Raw genomic sequence first — 19,864 nt, forward strand, 5'->3', positions numbered from 1 at the left:
TGCACATGTTATGTGGCGGTTGGTTATACGTGTAGCAAAGCTGCATATCCATTCATAACTCTGACTCTGGGTAAAACATAAAAACTTTCTGTCTCAATTCCCATGTCTTCCTTTGATATACTCAAGTGATTGCCTGAGACTCGATGGAGATGAGCGTGTCACCATGTCGATGGCAAGTCTGAAACAGAGACTGTCAAGGCAAGGAGGCTCACAGAAAAGTTGTGTTGTAAGGCCAAGTAGCTCTACTCTCCAGCATGCAGGGCGTGATGCCTTCACTCTATCATCATTGCATTGTGTCCCTTGTGAAACAATAATGTTAAATTATTCTTGCTATGTGTTACATCTTTAGACTGTACAAAAGCCCAGCTGCTAGTAGAACTATTCAACTAAACACAGCAAAAACTCTTCTGCATAAACGTGACGGGGAAAGAATGCAGGGATACATTAGCTCCAAACTCTGAGAGTTAGTAATTTAAAAGTCTATACAAAAATACAAATTCTAGAATAATCTACACATTTCTCAAAGATGTTAACACTAAAATGTATTTACATTGTCGCCAGGACACCGTCTTTTTAAATGCTACTTTACAGCAGTTGTATACAAAAGTCTGTAGTGGTGCTGCACCTCAGCTAACAAGCCGTCAGATTACTCAAGTTTGTGTGCAATATACGGGGATAATAGTGCAGCAAAACGTAGGGCTACTGCCAGTGTGGGGCATCCTGAAAGAAAACTAAAAGTCTGAGTCACAAATTAAAGGAGTCAGGATCATTTATGACTTGATGCATCCCTGAGAGGGTGGACACCCTATAAAACATGGGATGATGACAGTAGTTCCTTATGGTTTGGTTGTGGGGAATTTACACAAACAAGCAGATCCTTGAGGATAATTTTCTTCACTGTGCAGTCAACTAAAGGTGACTTTTTCTCAAACTTGCTTTTATGTTCTTAAGAAATAAAAGCAAAATCAGTAACAAAAACTTAAAATACAACAAATGATTGGAATAAATTAATGATAGATTTCTCTGTTATCTTGAAGATAATATTACCAGAATTAAAGAATCAAACATTAAATAAATTAACACGAACAATTTAAATTAGTTTAAGTTAAAGGCAACTCATTTGAGGTCTTTGACTTACAAAGACAGGCAGATCGTGTCACAGGTCTCTTCTTGATTCATACATAACTGTCAAAGAAGAAGAATAAAAGTCATCACATTTTCTGGACTGATTGCTCCCTAAAATAACAAGGATATCACTTCATATTATGACAGTCATAAGGGGCTATGAGGCCGACCTCTTTAGATTCCTACTGGGAGCAATTCTTAAAATTATCGTAAATTCCCCTAATATACAGTGCAATCTGGTCGTCTTTACCAGCTTTATGCCTTTGTTAGGACCTGTAGTACAGTACAAGGATATACAGACACATTTGTTTTCCTGCTCAGGTGTGTGCGACCTTAAAGCCAGGAAAGTTTTCTCTTGAAGTTATCAGTGCTTGGACAACACTCATTTGTTTCAGTTGATTAATTCAGAGTGGATATCGTGGGTTAATATATACAGATTGATTTTGTTTCTAACAAAGGATCCACTGTTTTTTCCCTGCTTTAAACAGCTTTAACATTGCTAAATCTCAAAGAGCATACTAATCCCATTTCCAAAAACTCAACTACTGCAACAGAAAGTTATTCATAGGCTGTGTATATATGTTACACAATGCGATACAGAACAGAATGCACTGCAGGAACAAGGGCTTCAATGCACACACTATATAGGGAGAAAAAAGAGGTGTCACTGTGGAGAATGACTGGAGGTGTGGGTGGATTTGATGTCTGTAGATGCGAGGAAAAACCAGAAAAAACCCATGGTGCTAGACTCAAAAGGCAGCTCTTCTAAGGATTGCCGTCAGTGGCCATGTTGAAGTCCTCAGCGACAAGCAGCAGAGCCTCAATGTTGGCAGCTGTGTCAGGGCTCTGCAGAGAGAGGAAGTCTGAGACATCCATATTGGATAACCCGTCAGATGAGGGAGGGTTACAGGCAGTGCTGCTCACTATTGTGGAGCTAGTCTGAGCTAAGGAGGAAGAGGAAGAAGAAGAGGGGTCCTCCAGCCTCACCTCACCAACCTTGGAGGAAGACTCAGGAAGGCAGCAAGAGGAAGAGGAGGTGGAGGGATTCTGTGGAGGTTCTGACGGTGGAGGAGGAGGGGGCTGTGACGGAGGCTGTGCTGGGGCTGAAATGTTGGAGGAGGCACTCTTTGAACTCTTGTCCTTAGCAGAGTCCCTGCAGGCACACTGGCACTGACAGGACTCCTCCTGTTTGATGATGATGACAGGAAGGCTGAGGCCGATCTGTTGGACCGAGTTGCCTGAAAAGAAAAAGGGCCAAAGTGGCTGAGTAATACCAATGCATTCATCACTTGCTGTCAAAATGTCCTGCAAGCATTTGATACTGTCATGAGGTGAAGACAATAAATTTTACATTATAATAGTGTAATCAAGTGTGAACAAAGCAAACTCTTCTGATATTTTAAACAGAAGTGGTTTGCCAGAGCTGTCATTGGTGTTTTTGCTGTTCAGTGTCATTTCAAGGAGTTGTTCAAATGTTTGCTATTCTGAGGATCTCTACAACTTGGGTTCCAAGCTAAAGAAACCAATTGACCACAGAGATTTGGGACGAGGCATCAAATTTTACCTTCAAAGCCCACCATGGTATTTTTACTTACTGTGATGTCATTCCTTTAAGGATCTTCCATTGTTCTTATTGCTGAAGAAGTAAAACCTAAACCCCTTTTATTTTTTTTTACATTGTACGTTGTTCACTTATTTCTGTTACCAGTTTTATTTTTGATTACCATACAGGCTGGAATAGAAATCACCCTGCTATACAAGTTGCAGACTGTTTTTGAAATGTTCCAAAGAAAGCGGTTTAAACCGTTCTCTTGTTTTCAGTTTTCTCTAAATGCTCGATAACAACCCAATGAGTTTATCAGTTTACAAGAGGACAGTGTAAAGCACACTGCAGACTTTAACAGCGTGTATGTTTTTTAAAACGTGCATAATTTACTTGCAAAATTGGGCTGCTCTTGATGTGTAAAGAGAGCTTCATCAAAATTTACCTCCAAATTATTTGCAATTTCATGCCGTTTTTTTCCATGCTTCCTTGTTGTGCAATGAACTTTAGCATTTAGCTGAAAATACAACAAAGACTTTATCAAATTCATCTTTTACTAGCATCACTTTGAACAGGATTATGAATAAAGATCCTATGTAAAGTGATACAATGTATCATGTCTTTTGGCAAAAAACTGTGTATATTGTAGCTTTTTGGTAAAACCCCACAGTGTGGAGAAATAAAATTATTTACTACTCATTTACTTACCAGCATTTCCTCCCACTGGTATGGCTGTAGTGAAGAAAACCTTTTCCACTTTGGGAGCTCCTTGATGTGCCTGTGAGCCAACATTTAACAACACTATGTGAGAACTATAATAAGACAAGGAGTTTTAAGTTCAATTTTCTCAGGATTTAACTGGTTTAGTAGGATATAATTCATTTCTGTGTTGTATTAAATCAAATCACTGGATCTAAGAAATGAAGGTCAACATAGCAACACAATTTGTTAACGCCTGTTTTGTAGACTTCAATTTTGTCTTATGACGGTCAACCAAAAAAATAAGATAACAGGGTGGACAAGGAATGCTACGTCTCCATTATGATGGGTAGTGACTGACCAATCATAGGTAGCCATGTGTAAATATATGTACACGTTTGTTTGTTTTGCTTTCAGTGGGACAAAATCTATAAAAAAGAGATCATGCTTTGTTAAAAACACCTCAATCTGTATTAAATGAAACTAAAAAAACTTATAACAGACATCTCTCATTGAGTTATTAGTCTACTTAGAAGAAGTATAATTTCATTATCAAGTTTCTTACTTTTTTTGCAACAAGTTTAAGGCTCCCCCTGGTGGCCAAAAGATGTTGATCTGAAATCTATTTCACTGAACACCTTTAAACCAGGGGGCCACATACGCCTTCTAAATACAGCTTACAGTAAGTGATTGAGATCAAATAAAACACTTATTTATTTGCATTTACTGCAAATAGGTGCATGCTGAGCCCACTGTAAGAAGTAATGGCAATCCATTGCTTCACCTTGCATATGAATCTGTCAAGTTCTTATAATGACATAAGTGCAAAATATGAAGCTGATCTAATCCTCTCTCACATGAACATGATTATGATTAGGAGAAAACCTCGCGGAATACCTCATCAGGCACGTGCAGGAATGTGTTTTTAAACTGCAACAGCTTTACGAAAAGACTTTGCTGGAGCACTACTCACCGCCTGCTCTGGGTTCTGCTGGCTGTTGGCTGCACTGCTGAGGATCCACTGCAGGTTCTGGTCAGACATGACCAGGCTGGGCTGCAGCAGGTTCTGGGTGGGAGCTATGGTGATGGTGGCAGGGGTAGGAGGCAGAGCAGGGCCAGAGTTAGGGACAGGGTTGTTGGCCAAAGGCACAGGTTGAGCCACAGCTGCCAGAGCATCTGTTGCAGCAGGTGCAACAACAGGCACAGGAGCAGCTCCTGGTGCTGTGGTGTTAAGTGCTGGAGCCACTGGAGTAGGTGGAGGAGGAGCAGAGATGGGTTGGGGAAGAGAAGTAGTCTGGGCAGTATTGTTTGGCTGCAGGAATGTGGGTGGCAGTGCAACGTATTGCTGGGGGGTGGCATGTTTTGGTGCTTGGACAGAAGCCTGAGCAGGTACTTCGGAGATTTGCTGAGGCCCAGTTAGTTGCATGAATGGGGGAGGCTGTTTGGAGCTGATGGTAGCAGTGGCTGCAGCAGGGGTGGAGGCCTGAGGAGGAGAGCTCTGACTGAGCCGGGAAGGAGCCTCCATCACTGCAGTTGTGTGGGAAGAGGGAGATGAGGAGGTAGGATTAAAAGTGAAAGAGATGATAGATGAGGCATCAGTCACTCCAGGTTGGGTAGGAGTCTCAAGGCTGAAGTGTTCAGCAAGGCTCTCTGAGGAGGGAAAAGAAGAAACAGTCAACATTCGATTCAGCTTAAACTGACAGGTTTCAAAGTGCTCTGACCGCTGGGATTGGAAATGTACTGACCATTGGGATGGGCATCATCTTGGCTGACACTGTTTTCAGGACTCTGGAACATGAGCTCAAAGATTTTCACAGGAGTGACATTGTTGAGGTCCAAATTTTGAGCCTGTGAAATGAACAAAAAATCATAAAAGACCTTCTAATTTCTTATTACTTATAGAAAAACAGTGTGAAATTAGCATAACCATATAAAAACTGCCTGTTAACAGACATCTTTATGAACTGGTCAGCTCCTTAACATCTTTTATGAAGTGTTTAATGCATCCAGACTTACATTATTGATGTTCTCTCGTAGCTCTGAGTCAGTAGAGATGAGACTCAAGTCACTGAGGCACAGCGAGTGATTTGCATCCTGGAATTAAGAGATGAACATGAGCTTATTTAACTTGCCACCTCTCTTGGCTCAAGTGCTGAGTCATACCAACAAGACAGGGGAGAAAGACTGATATTTACTGTTTGCTTACATAAAAAGGAAGATCTTACTTGAAATAATTAGAAAAAAATAAACAATGTACAATGGAATTCATTGTGTAATCAAAACCTATTCCTCTGATGAAGAGCATGTGCTTTGATTTGTATAATTTTTCAAAGCCACTTGTTCTACTCACTTTCTGTTACCTTGGTTAAAGATTTTGCTTCAGACAAACATTCTCACTACAGAGGTTGCCATGCTTTGGAATATAGCTCATGATACCGTGACAGCCTAACATGCAAATGTGTTTGAAACTGTACCCATCTGATCACAGCCCAAATAAAAAATATCACACTTTTTCTAACAGTGAATGATGTGAGGATCGCAGAGAGAACATGACAACTGTGCCAACATTGAGAGCTAAAGCATCCACTGTCCACACTGAGAACTTGCTGTTACTGTTACTGTGACTCACTTCAGAGAGAGGATGGGTGAGGGTGACGCTGAACGCCTGTCCTTTGTCGTGGCCCCGGATATGACTCTTCAGACTGTACTGGCTGCTAAAAGTCTTCTCACAGCCGTCACTGGGACAGTTAAATGGCTTCTCCCCTACAATACAAGTACAAAAGGGAGTATACACAATATAAACATTTAAAAATACTTAAAAGAACAACTTTAGTTTGGGCAAAACAGATTGCCTATGGCCGGCTCAGACTGTACAATTTTGTTGTTCATCACGGCATCATGTCAGACTTTGGGACTAATAACTTGTCCCATCTTGGCCGACAGACTGGCCACATAACAGGAGTGATCCTGAACGCTTCTCTTATGCTGACGTCACCGCTGTCTCTGTGACTGTGCAAATTTTCAGGCTGTCGGTGGGGGCAGGTCAAAAAGTGTCAGTCCCGCTACAATAAGAACGTTCTACGTGATTGTAGCGGCCTTTTGCTCGTAAAAGGAGAAAACAACAAACAAGAAATAATTATGGATTGGATTATGGATACTGAATAACAATTATGGATGTACTAGGCGGAGGACAAAATGGACTCTCTCCTTTAGACAGAAATTAAGTTATGTGTGATAACGTAAAAAAAATAATATAAAATGTACACATCAGTTCCCTGGAGGGAGAAAAAGTAGGGGCTATTCTCGCAAATGATTATAAAAAGATGAGTAAATATTCTCCTGTTGGTAGGCATCTGGATTCCCCTTGTTAACGTCAGGTCATGCTGTCAAACTAGACGACGATGTAAGAAAAATTCGGACAGAATTCATGTAGCCTGTGCTGGTCTTAAAGGAACCCTATCTGTTTATTAATTTACACATTTCAAGTGTGCATCATCTTCCAGAAGAGTCTCATCTACTTTTGAGACTATGAAAATGATCAAGCAGTTAAAAAATAAAAGAATGCACTCTGCAAAAATTTGAAAACCAACCACTTCACACTAAGCCTGGACAAAATGACCTGAATATCATATCACAGTATTTTTCTTGTCATTTATGGTAATGGTATTATATCACAGTACCACATTATTAATAAGAGCTAATGCGTTTAAATGCATAGTCATGTGTTACAACCGATTCTCCCCCAAAACAGGCCTAGGATGGCATATTTAAGTCATGCCTGAGCGTAAGATCAAAGATGAATGATTTTATAAGCCTCTGTGTTCACTTCTTTCTCACTGCACTCAAAGTATCAAGTGTTGTCTTTTTCCTACTGAGGTGTGTAAGCTCCTACTGACTTCAGCACATTTCCTAAAGTGGGCCTTCACAATAAAAGCACTTGAGAAAAATAACTACAGATTTTTATTTTGAAGAACCTGACGGAAGTATCAAGTTTATCATTAATTTAACTGAGCTTTGGCTGCTGGACTTGTGAGTTTATGCAGCTACAGTTTACAGCTGCTTCTCTGACCTCTTTTAACACCAAGAGTCATGCGTTAAAACACACCTTTAAACAGTTGTTTAAGCCATTATAAGATTGATTGCTGCAGTACTAGGCTCAAGTCCAAGACAAAGGAATGCAGCACGCAGCTTGTGTTAAAAGTCCTGACAGGCCGACTGAGATGCTCTGAAAAGCGGACACATTTGCTGCATGTTGGGGCTATCACAGCCCTCAAGCTTAGAGAGGAAAGAGTTTTACAGCTTTACCTGTTTACGATGCTTAATTACAACAGCATCAACAGGTGACATTTGGTTAGTTACCAAGCTGCAGGTAATGCTGGAGCAAAACATGCTGATGACTGAAATAAGACTGAGCTGATGTTTGTCAAAAACCTCTATGTAACGCGAAGAGTGGCAGCAGTTATTCCTTCAATGTGTGCTACAACACAGTGCATGCATTTAAACCAGTGATGACGGTGTTGCAAAAATCCACTCCATAGCTAATGTATCATTTCCACTGCAACAACTCTGTCTCTTAGTTAAAAATGGTTTATTTTTCAAGTTGCTGCGCAATAAATCTGTTTCTACAAGAAGCACAGTACTACATGTTGACTGTTTTATCTATATCTTTATCATCACAATTATCTGTAACATAAGGCTGCATGATTCCCTCAGCGTTATCATTATCATTGTAGTGTAGCTACAATTTCACAGCACATATAAACATAAAAATGTTTTGCTAGCTCAGTTTTGTTATAACTAAGATATCTGCTGAAAACAATATTTATTCTGTGGACAAATTTAGCCCCTACAGCCTTGGATTTCTAATGTATTAGCACATATAGCTCTTCCATCCTGCTTGCATGCACAGCTGGTGGAGGGAACATGGATGTTTACTATTGGGCAGAGGTTTCCCTGTGAAACATTTATTTAAAAATAGATAGATGTAATCATTTCCAAAATTCACAGCATAAGTTTAACGAACAAAATATTGTACTTTGAACAAATTACTGTCTGCATTTATAGCCATTGCAACATTTTCTGTATCCAATTTATCTGCTTGCAGCATCTAATAAAACAACTATTGTCGATTTAACAAACTGAATTGCAGGTAACAGCATCAGGCAGCTTTTTTCAAGCTCAGTTGACACCTACAGCCGTCCCCCACAACGTTCTGCATCACAGATCTTTGTCTGAACTGAACTAACAAAAAAAGTTTATATTTCAAAGAAGTATGTACCTGTGTGCGTCCGTACATGTGTTTTTAGGTGATGACTTGCAGCAAATGCTTTGCCACAACCATCATGGTCACACCTGAGGTGAAAAACAAAACGACAAAGTATGTCAGAAACACTCAACACCAAACACAAACACAAACAGACAGAGGTGAGGTATTTTAACACTAAATTGTCTACAATAAGAACCTACACTGCCCTGGACCTGTAGCAAAGTACTATAAAAATAGCAGATAGGCCACTACAAGCTGACTTGACATGTCATTAATTTATTTGGCCTCTCCCTTGGCAAAATGGAGCTAAAAAAACACTAGCAGAAAAAACTCTGATTAAAATCCCCTTGTATGAAAAATATCCAACTTAAAAACTGTATGTTTGTAGTCAAATAATAACAATAAATATCACAAAAAAGCAGCCTGTGAGTGATTCATAACATAGTCCCCCTTCTTTAAAGGATGACTTAAATGTGTGTCGTTAATGAAATGCTTACCGGAATGGCTTCTCCCCAGTGTGAGTGCGAATGTGCTTCCTCAGGTCGCTGAGTGTGGTGAAGAACTTTGTGCATCCCTCTGATTCACAGTTGAATGTCTTGCCTGTGTGAAGCCTCTGGTGTGCTTTTAGCCTGTGGAGGCAATGAAACATTTTCTATGAAACTGCTATGAGGAGGCATGCAGAGAGACAAACTGAGTGCATTTGCATTCAAAAATGTGTTCATTTCTGTTCATTTGTATTAAAAAAAGTCAAAAACACATAACAAAATGGTAGTTAGGTTGTTAGTCCAAACGCTCTCTGGATGGCACTGAAGGTTGGGAGAGAATAACAGGAAAAGGAGAGAATGCCTCCATGTGGGGCATCAGCTGGGTGCTCTGAGTAACAGCCTCTGACAGGAAGTTGATGGCATAGGCACAACCTCACGAAGCCCAAGACAAGTTGTCATAGCAACTGAACCAAAGCAGGCCAGAGGGTTTAATGGGGACTGTTTGAGATCACAGCCATGGCTGGCATTAGTAAACTAAACCTTTTATCCATCCTGGTGTTGTCAATTCACTTATTCTGCAAGTATGTGGTTGAGTAAAAGCGGACCAAATACTGCTATTTTATAAGAAAACTATAGGACTGAGATAATCCTTCATCACTAACAGTACCAGTACTGATGTTCCTAGGTTTTGTGTAGATAACTTCAGGGGGGATTTTTGTTTTGGGAGAGCGCGTAACCAAAGAGAAGCAAACACTGAGAGAGAGGATGAAGATACAGAACACAACACAATCAAATTAAAAGGTTATGATTTCTTTTATTGTGTTCTTTGAGCCTGTATTTTTTTCCTGCTGATCTAATTAGACTCCATTTCCTAAAACTATGGATGATCCTGGGCAACTAATGTGAAATCTGATTAAATACTGATTTAAATTTTGTTACGTCAACCAGTCTCAAGTTAAGACAGCAGTCAGAAAACAGTTACAATTAAGCACTCTGGTTAAAACAGGATCACAACTAAACTTTGAAGCTTTAACTACTTTCACACTGCCTCTCTTTTCCATGTCTGTGTGAAAGTGAACGTTCTGCAATGGGGGGGTCAATCTTGCTCCACCTCTGATCCGGATCGAGAGGTAGTATCAGAGCCATAACAGACTTTTCTGCAACAAGTGTGAAAGGACGTCACGGCATTCCGCAACGGCGAGTGTGCACTGCTGTCTCCATAAACGGGAGATTTAAAAACAAGCGCGGACTAATCGAGTGGCATTTCATCAGAGAAAACAACAGGGGGATAAAACAAAGAATAATGTGGATTAACTGGAGAGACAGCGAGGTTAGAGAGCTGATCACACTCTGTACAGGAGAAGAGAGAGCAGACACATCTCTGCTCACAGCAGCGTCTGAAAAGTTCCATGATGTGTTCAAGTGGGCTCGGCACTCTGAAGTTTCCGACCTCCAACGTAAATATGTGCGCTGTGACACTGCTTAAAGTCGGACCTCCAACTCAGAAACATGGAGGACAAAAAGTCTATTGGATATAATCGATCAAAATTAATGTTCATGTTATTTTCCCTGTATTTCATTTAGAAAATACAACATTTTGAACTGAGAAATCCAGACTTTCGAGTTTCATTGGAAGCAGCAGCTCTGGCAGCGGCTGCCATCTTCATCTCCTCTCTTTCTGTATCTGACCATTCTTGATTGTTTCATTCTTGAATTGATACACAGGAGAACAGCTGATCTCCAGCTCAGTGAAATCCTCTCTGTTTAATATCATATCGGTGAGCTCAGACGTATTGATAATGTCACAAAATTAATCACTCCCAATACGTTATGGTTGTAAACCCCGTGAATAAAGGGGCTGTTGTTACAGAGATAACTGAAGACTTCTCAGAGTTTTAATTCAAAAAAGTGTTTATGTTTGGGTCTGTTTGTGCTACATTTGGTGTCAGCATCTTAGTTAAACTTTAGCTCCGCCGTCCCAACAGATGAGATTTATGAGCTGCTGTAGTTCATAATCACTTTTCTCTTAAGCGTACAGGGCAGACATTTCGAAAGTTATCCTTCCTTCATATAAAGTCCACATGACTTGATTCCTGAAGTGCAGGACTGGAATTGAAAGATGCTGCAGCAATGACCGATGAAACACATCCAGCTACCTAGCGAGCACCTACGGCGAATGGAACTCTCGATTAAAGTAAAGGTCACCGCGGGTCACGTGAGATTACAGACGCTAAGCCAGAGCATGGCGGAGCAGGTTATGAAAACAAGCAGAAGAGCCTCAGTTAAGATCGGTTAACCGGTCCATATCGGATTATCTTTACACCACTAGTGGTTACACATTGCTTCAGTCACGTGGTTTACACGAGTCTGACACTTGTCACTTCTCATAAACATCCTCATGAACATCCTCTCTATTTTCTCAATCAAAATACCGGTAAACAGGGATTGAGATCATTAATTGTATATCGAAAATAATACCCTTATTGAATTGTACTTTTCTTTTTATCAGAAATGGTATAATCTGACAAGAGATTGAGCTCAAAAGCCACCAGAATAATACAGCAGAATACCAACTCTGGTCATCAGCTTATTCACTGCACACTTTTGTAATAGGCATACATATTCATTTTATGAGTAGAAGTTTTAAGAGACATTTCCAACAGTGTTGTCGCCCACTTAATAGCAGGAAGCCTCCTGACTGATTAAGTATCACTCCAGTCTTGATTGCTTGTACTTTACCTGCTTAAAGTGTTTTTGCCTCTGATATTCCTCCCTAGTGGCTCGAAGACTGACAACACTCATTCACTTTTCTAAATTCACAGCCCAAAGTTAAATGGATTTAAACCCTCAACAGCTAAAACTTGCTTAATTAACGAGAATCATATCATAGGCCGAAAAAAGGTGAGAGCTTACCTGTATAATGTGTTGAAGGCTTTCTCACAGCCCTGAACATCACATTCAAAAGGCTTCTCCTTGGTGTGAACACGGACATGGATCTTGAGGCTGTATGATGTGAGGAAGGCTTTTCCACAGCCCTGCTGATTGCACACGAATGTGTATTCGCCCCGGTGAGTCTTCTGGTGTGTCCGCAGATTCCCAGCTGTACTGTAAGTCCTCGTGCAGCCTTCAAACATGCACTGGTAGCGCTTCACCTGAAGAAGAGAGAAGAGGAAGAGAATTCATTCCAGGAGTATGAAAGGACATATCAGTTAAAGATTAATGTTGTATTCTTATTCTTTATTTCAAAGAAACACGGAGAAGTCGTTTCTTCATCAATCTTGGTAAAAGCTGGCCATAAAGTTAAATGACAGTCTGAGTTGGTGTAACCTTTCAGATGGATCTTGAACTCAATGAGTCAGCCATCTGTCTGCAGATGAAGCAGGAGAAGCACAAAGGACAGCGGCTATGACTAACTCACCATGCAATACATCCCTTCCCTTTCTGTTTCACAGAAGCAATCTCCATTGCAGTGTATCAGTCTCCTGTTCTTTTCTCACACAAAAGCCCCAGAGTGTTGAGAATAAAAGCAGTCCATCCTTCTCTTTTAAAAAAGCTATTCAGATTGAACACAAAATCAGGAGGAGGACATTTATGCTTTATAAGCTCTATAAGGGATCCTATTTATCATCCAACATTATTGCTGGAACTTAGTTTCCAACAGTTCCTATAAAACAATTTCCTAAACTGTTATTTCCCATAAACATATCAACCAAGCTAAAACTGTATACACCTGACTACACCAGGTCAGGTCTGATTAAACCTTAAAACAGCTGCTTTACAACTGTTGTGACATTAGCCATTATATACTTGGCAATTAAAGGGACAATTTGAAGATTTTTTTTTCATTGAAATGTCTACATTAATCAAAAAATATGTATATCTTAGTTGAGTACTCACATTACCTCTAACATTTCCAGCAGTTTGGAAAGAACACAAAATGCTCTTTTTTGTGGTTGTACCAGGAAATCTCCTGTCATAGTGGCCACCGTGACAGAGCCAGATATGACTTGGGATCATTTCCAAGGAAAGACTGGAAAGCTGCTACATAAGGAAGCATGAGCTTCTACTGGAAGTTGCTGTTCCGCTGCTGTATTATGATAAGTCATGATTATTCGTGACCACCCACTCCCCCCTCCATAACAGAGATTTGTGCTGCTCAGTAGACTACTGTTTCTGTTTCAAAAGGTGTTTAAAGTGGCTTTCCTTACAGCTTACAGAGTGAAGCAGGAAGGTAACTTAAACAGCTTTTCTACCTCATTATTAGGCCTGTACTAAAATCTACATTGCAATATATCCCAAAATGCTCCTTACCGTTACATGTATTGATACAGAAGTTACAGAACAGATATAGCTTTAAATACTGTGACTGCAGTTTTAAAATACCTATCCCTTATGGTGCAGTTAACAAAAAAGCCTGCTGGCAGCAGACATTACACTGCATGATGCAGTGCATGCCTCAAGCCAAACCAAAGTTACCATTAACATGGATGAGAAAGTCCACCTATTGCCAGGAAAGCTGAAAGCAAAGATACTGGATAACCATAAGCTGGGTTTCTTAAAACACCAGAGATTCAGGAGTTGGGCACGAGTCATGCAGTATGCAAGTGATGCAAAAAACAAGGTAAAATACTGTAGCAACATCAATGACACCAGACTAATGAGCAATTAGAAACAACAGCTAGGCTCACTATACCGGGCCAGTGTGCCATCCCAATGAGTACTGAATGACGCTTGAGTGTAAGCCACGCTTGAGTGTGAGCCAACCTGTTTAAGCCCCACTCATCGTTTCAGCACAGAAACTACGGTGCTGTCATGCAGCTGAAAAGCAAAAAGCCAAAAGCTAATAAATGCAAGTGGGCTTACAGTAAAGCAAAACTAGACAATTATTATGAAAACAACTTCAAGAGGGACATCAAAGAGAATAATTTCAAGTTAAAAAAGCTAAATATTAATGTATCTGCATTTATTAAAAATTCAGTGGTTTTAAGTAGGACATTTTAATTTACTTCTAAGATCTCTCAGGACATAAAATTAAATTTTTTAAAGTGCAGCATCCTTTAAACCATCAAACTACCCCTTTGCTGTTTTTACCTACAATAAAGAACAGCTACTATAGTGAATTCTGTGTTTATAAGTACATGTTTGCTATCTCACATCAACATGTATCATGTAATTTCATCCATGTAACAGAAACAGCGGTTTACTGTTTAGTAAATATTAGTAAATATACCTTATGGAGTGCAGAGATTTCACTGAACAAAGTTCTTTGTTTAAAGCGCAGGTGGGCAAATCAAGGCATCATTTCATTGCTTGTCATCTTTTGTTATTTTTTGGGTAGTGAGCTACCTGGTAGTGAAATTTCTGTTCGGTGCATTGAAATGAAAATACATGTTTATATCTCTGAGCATTAGAGAAAAAGAACAGATAAATTGACATATAGGAGAACATCCTGAAATGTTGATACAATCAAGCAGCCTCAGTACTTCTCTTCAGGATACAAACCCCAACCCTTAGTTCCAATGTTTCCAGCTGTGATCTGAGTGATGGGTATTCAAATACTGCATGTTCTGATTTTTAAGGATGTGGGAGATCTCATTTGTTAAGAAAACATCAGTGCAGAGCCACAGAAGGAAGCCTGCTAATGCCTGTAGCCTGGTAATGTAATTTTCTCCCACACCATCATGACTCTTCTCCCCATCAGATAGATCACTGTCAGAAAGCTGTGTATGTGCTTCATCTCCCATAGGGGAAAAGACCACTTTATAACAAATTAAGAGACTTTAAACACGCTCTTATCAGTAAGAGCATGTTTTTCCCTCACACCTCTTTGTTGCAGACAAAAAGTGTCTTGTGTCATAATTTGCACATTTCAGTGTCCTCAAATCAATATCAGCTGCACATGAAAGAAACAATTTACTACCTAATCTTTAATGTTATGTAACGGCTAAATAACATCTGACCATTAAGCAGAGTGACATATCTGAAAGGGCTGGTTTATTACCCTTGTAGATGTTCATCCGGTGCCTTATGCAATCATCAAAAGATTGTTATCCCAAATTAAGCCACAAACTAGAGCAGTGACAAAGACAGCACAACAATTACAAACCAACTGATGACCAAAAGACTGTAGGTGCAGGAACTCAAGGTACATACAGAACTCGCTGTTAAGCACCAACACAAGCAAATCCTGGTTTACTTCAATCAAACCAAAAACTCATTACCATTTCAATTAATTTATCCTATCATTCTTTTCAACATTTCCAGTCTAATTCACTCCAAATATAAAATAATGTACCTAAACCTAATGTTAAAACATTGCTTTCACTAAAATAGGATGTGATACATCACTGAGTATTGCCTTTCCTTTTCTTGTGACTCACAACCACCAGACAAGTGTTGCAATATTTTTTCTAGTCTTGCAGAGTTTATAAATGCCTCATGCATTTTCTTTAAACTTGCTATAAAAAAAAACCACCAACTGTTACTGAAAACACAGCCATTCTGTAACAGTATTGAACAACCGTCTCCATCGTTTCTTGAAGTGCAGATTTCTTGTTGTTGCTACTGGTTAAAGGCAGTGGGGTAACATATCATAATAAATTCATTTCCTTTGTAAGATTAAAAACATAGTCACTGTCTGAAAATTGTGCTTACTCCAACGAACACAACAAATTATTCAACTCATCATAAAACAAATGGTTTTAGTTTCTGTCATCAGAAAAACAATGGTTTTGAGATTAAAAACAGCACAGAGAAGATACTGCTCCCTTGTGAAGCATCCGTGTTCATATGAGACAAGTACACCTGCACTACACTGCAGCACTCCAACCGTATAATGCTTCTACTCATCGCATTTATCTCTAGAAGTTTATTCATCTAATCTTATTTCTGCTGCATTGAACACAAATGGAAAACAACGTTAAGATTTTCTTATCGCTTTGGTCTGTGAGGTGACAATAGTTATGCACCATGCGTGAGACAGCAATCTCTAATCTACTTTGCCCCTTTGTGGGGCGCTATCACTTAAGTCCTCTTGAAGAAAGCTAAACTTACTTTCTATCAAAGTTCTTATCACCAAAGATCAATGTCTTGCTAGCCTTAGTCTCATCTCCCTCATAGTTTTAACTGACAAACATTGACACAACTGCAACTGTTCATTAATTGTTATAATTTGTTCTCCTGAGACTCTTTTATGTGGCTTTCTGTCTCTTTTAGCGTCCTATGTTTGACCTCACGTTAGAAAAAACTGAGTCAACACAGGTCTGATTTGTTTACTCAGTTCTTCCAGCAGTCCTTAAGGACCAGCTGCCTTTACCAAAGCACACTTGCAATTTGATCATTAAAAAGCCCACTGAAACAAGCCAATATTTGCATAAAATCCAAACCAAGCATTACATGAGTAATATAGTTATATCATATTCTACTTTCAACATTGTTGTAACTGGTTTGTAAGAACATTTCATGCCATGTTTTACTAAAAAGTCTAAAAAATCTGGATCTAATTAATACAAGCCATTTTCAGAAATGATTGTGTCCCTATGTAAACCATAACAATATGAAAGTCTCTGCAGGCTTACCTCTCTCTGCTTGGTCTCAGGACACTCAGAGTGCAGGGTGAGGGTGGCCCCCTCAATGTTGCGTGGCATAGGGGTGGACCCTGGATTTATCGTGAACTGAATCTGATCTGGAGAAATGGTGTGATGCACATAACCCTGTGACATACCATCAGGGTCATTCATAAAGGCCAGAGAGCCCTCCTCCTCATCTCCATCACCTTCCCCTTCAGTGAGAAAGGTGACTCCATCTTCATCCCCTCCACAGTGACCCTCCTCTTCGCCCTCTTCATCCAAGCGGATGGGGTCCCGCTCAATAAGCACTGTTGTGCGGTCATAAACCCGCCCAGAGGACGACGAAGGCTCAGGAATCAGGTCATCATCTTTGTCATAGTGGATCTTGTCGTCCTCTTCATCGTCATCTCGTGCTAGAGGATCCACCTCCACCTCGAAGTACATAGGCGCCTCTGTATGAGGGCCATTCTCACTCATGGTCCCTGGTGCCTCTCCTACCTTGGCAAGGCGGACTGCACACTCACACTGAAAACGTTACAGCCTGAAAAATATGAGGTAAAGCATAAAATTACTTGTCCTTTTCTACCTTTGTTCAACAATAGAGTTATGGAGTTTTTCAAGCCAGATTTAAGAGCATTATATTGATGTAAAAAGGCTTACAGCTAAGATAACATGAAATAAGAGAGGAAGAACATGGGATTGTTAAAAGTAAAACAAAACAGGAGATGTGATAAGCTACAGTGTGGAATTGAATCATTGCAGAAAGCTTACAGTGATGCATCGTAAGCTTAATACAATGAAGGCACTGACAAACAGAAAGGTTTTTAACCTAAATAGAAAAGACTTGAGTGATGATGTAGAAGAGCTCATCTTTTCAGTGAGGCTGTCTGAGAAATATGATGACTGGAACCTTAATACTGCTTCTGTTTGATAGTTTGACTCTTCAGGGAGCCAACTGATACCAAGTGAGCAAAGCTGTTTCGGCAGTTCCAAATACAAGATATACATATACTTTAACACAGTAATGCGTAAGATAAATACTGATAAAGAGCCATGTTATCTTTTCAAAGAGATACGCTTGGACACTGGGCACAAAGAGATACGCTTGGACACTGGGCAAAATGTATACATTAAATATTAACCCAGAAAGCAATGCTTCTCTCAGATCTGTTCTTGCAGCTACACACAATGATAAACAACTACCTGGGAAGAGCCTCGGTTATTTGCAATACATGTAAAGATGAGCTTTGACGGCGTTACGTGTTAATACGCCGGTCTGCTCCTCTGGGGAATAACGTGTGACGATCAGATCAAGTTAATTATTTTAAGTAATGAATAGCGTGATTAAGCTATAACTGGGACATACTGGTCATGTTCAAAGGACAGCAAAGGTACCACACCAACATCTAGAACTTTCTGTTTCAATGACAGCAGTCACGAGAGCGACTAAGCCGGGCTATGACATGCGTTATAATCTCCGATAGATTTAATTCCGGCGTCAAAACATCTTGGATAGCGATGAAGATATATATCACAGTAAACTACAACACCAGTTAACGCTTGACAAACGTTGGCGTTATTCGACAAGGCTAACGTTAGCTGACGTTTACGATAACTAGTTGGTTTATAAACACTAAGTGGCCTTAAAAACGGTGTCACTGCCAACTGTAAAGTGCAGAAACGTTAATAAAACGTGTTCATAAATGTTCATAAGCTGCACACAGTGTAAAAAAAATAACTGATCAATCGCTTCAACGATAAACAGTTGACTCTCCTGATGTGAATTCCCACTATGCACACTGGTCACATCGTTACTAGCCTCAGTGATAAGTCGCTAGCTTGCCGTTGCGAATAGATATCATATCCATTTTCTTATTTTTCTGAATAAAGTATACCTTTTAACGTCCTCGCTCTTCGTAAAAAATTAAGCATTGATTGAAAAAAATCACCATTACAGCTCATACACCCGTCTGTTGCTCAATAACGCTAAATGCGTGTAAGATAGCTAGCTTCCCTGTGGCTACGTCAACTGTCGCTCATTTCTCTACACATGCATAGCTTTGCTAGTTAGCATCAATTTAGCTCGTAGCTAAGCTAAGCAGCTACAGACGTTAGCCCGTCTGCTGTCGAGCATTGACATTATGTCTCTTCCGTGCAGAGATAACGCATTTCTTGCTACTAACCGATGAAATTACATTCTAACGCTCAAGCTGATCAAATTGAAAGAAATGACATTATAATATATTTACCTGCGTGTTATTTTGAGTCTTATCCCTATGCTTTGATGTTTAGCACTCTTTCTATCCCCTCCCTTGGATAGCAGACAACGTCACAGACTCAACACCATCCGTGGTGAATTATGGGAAATTAAACATCACTCCACCAGTAACCGAAACCTGAAATTTTTATATCAATTTCAGCGTTGATTTCTTTATTTTTTGTCCTTAGCTTAATTGTCTCGATGTCTACTTAGTAAACTTGACAGAAAACAAAGACACACTGGATTTTTCCAACAGTTTTATATATAAAATGATATCTTGTTGCAATCAGAAACATTCATGTACAAATTATTTGTTTAAATAAAATATACATACATTAAAAACTTGTTAGGACACTACAGATGTTCAACAATATACAATAAACTCTGTGCATCAATAGATTACAAACATTTCTTTGAAACAATCAAATATCAGGTAAGAATTGTCCCTTACGATAATTATTTTCTATATCTTTATGAAGAGCCATCTAAGAACATATGAAATCTTAAGTTTATTTCAAATACTGGACTGTACAGTTTTTTAGTGTTCAGCTTCAGCATGATGGAAAACGGGGGGAGGGGGTCCTCCATCTAGGAGGAGCCTGGGGTCAGGAAGTGCTGAAAGAACTCCTGAGTCTTCCTCTTTTCTGCAAGATCTTGTTTTGTTGGGGACCTCAGGAGCAGGGAGGCAAAAATGGTGGCTAAGCAGAAATGAAAGGAGATAATTCATATTAATAGGATGATAATGCTGTAACATCTATCCAATGGCAGTTTTACTTTTCACAGGTTATGACTAATGCAAAGCAAAGAATGAGAAGACATTTAATGTCAAAGAAACACAAACATATAAAATCATGAACACATTTAGTTGACGCTATGTTGAGAAAAACTACAGTCCGTATTACAGCTCCAGCCTGTTTT

The 19,864-nt window shown here is 39.6% G+C and overlaps 2 protein-coding genes across 5 annotated transcripts in view; both read right to left on the reverse strand.

Annotated features, from left to right (window-relative positions):
- Window positions 1–751: 751 nt before the first annotated feature.
- Window positions 752–19,017, reverse strand: mtf1 (metal-regulatory transcription factor 1). Of its 2 annotated transcripts, none has more exons than XM_041792856.1 (11): window positions 18,936–19,017; window positions 16,696–17,227; window positions 12,032–12,270; window positions 9,131–9,262; window positions 8,646–8,719; window positions 5,997–6,130; window positions 5,384–5,461; window positions 5,113–5,215; window positions 4,341–5,017; window positions 3,377–3,446; window positions 752–2,363 (listed from the first exon to the last, which is right to left on the reverse strand). In XM_041792856.1, the coding sequence occupies exons 2-11, from the start codon at window positions 17,161–17,163 to the stop codon at window positions 1,891–1,893; spliced, it is 2,448 nt and encodes an 815-aa protein (XP_041648790.1). In that variant the 5' UTR covers window positions 17,164–17,227; window positions 18,936–19,017; the 3' UTR covers window positions 752–1,890. The 2 variants fall into 2 exon arrangements, with proteins under 2 accessions (XP_041648790.1, XP_041648791.1); XM_041792857.1 differs by lacking the exon at window positions 18,936–19,017 and adding an exon at window positions 18,582–18,691.
- Window positions 19,018–19,190: 173 nt separating this feature from the next.
- inpp5b (inositol polyphosphate-5-phosphatase B) overlaps window positions 19,191–19,864 on the reverse strand; it is a 31,437-nt gene continuing 30,763 nt past the window's right edge. For all 3 annotated transcript variants that reach the window (XM_041794214.1, XM_041794215.1, XM_041794216.1), the window contains one exon: window positions 19,191–19,644. In XM_041794214.1, the coding sequence (XP_041650148.1) occupies window positions 19,535–19,644 (110 nt within the window). In that variant the 3' untranslated portion in view covers window positions 19,191–19,534. The remainder of the gene's footprint in view (window positions 19,645–19,864) is intronic.

Source organism: Cheilinus undulatus, linkage group 8 (assembly GCF_018320785.1).
Source record: "Cheilinus undulatus linkage group 8, ASM1832078v1, whole genome shotgun sequence".
NCBI classification, from domain to species: Eukaryota; Metazoa; Chordata; class Actinopteri; order Labriformes; family Labridae; genus Cheilinus; species Cheilinus undulatus.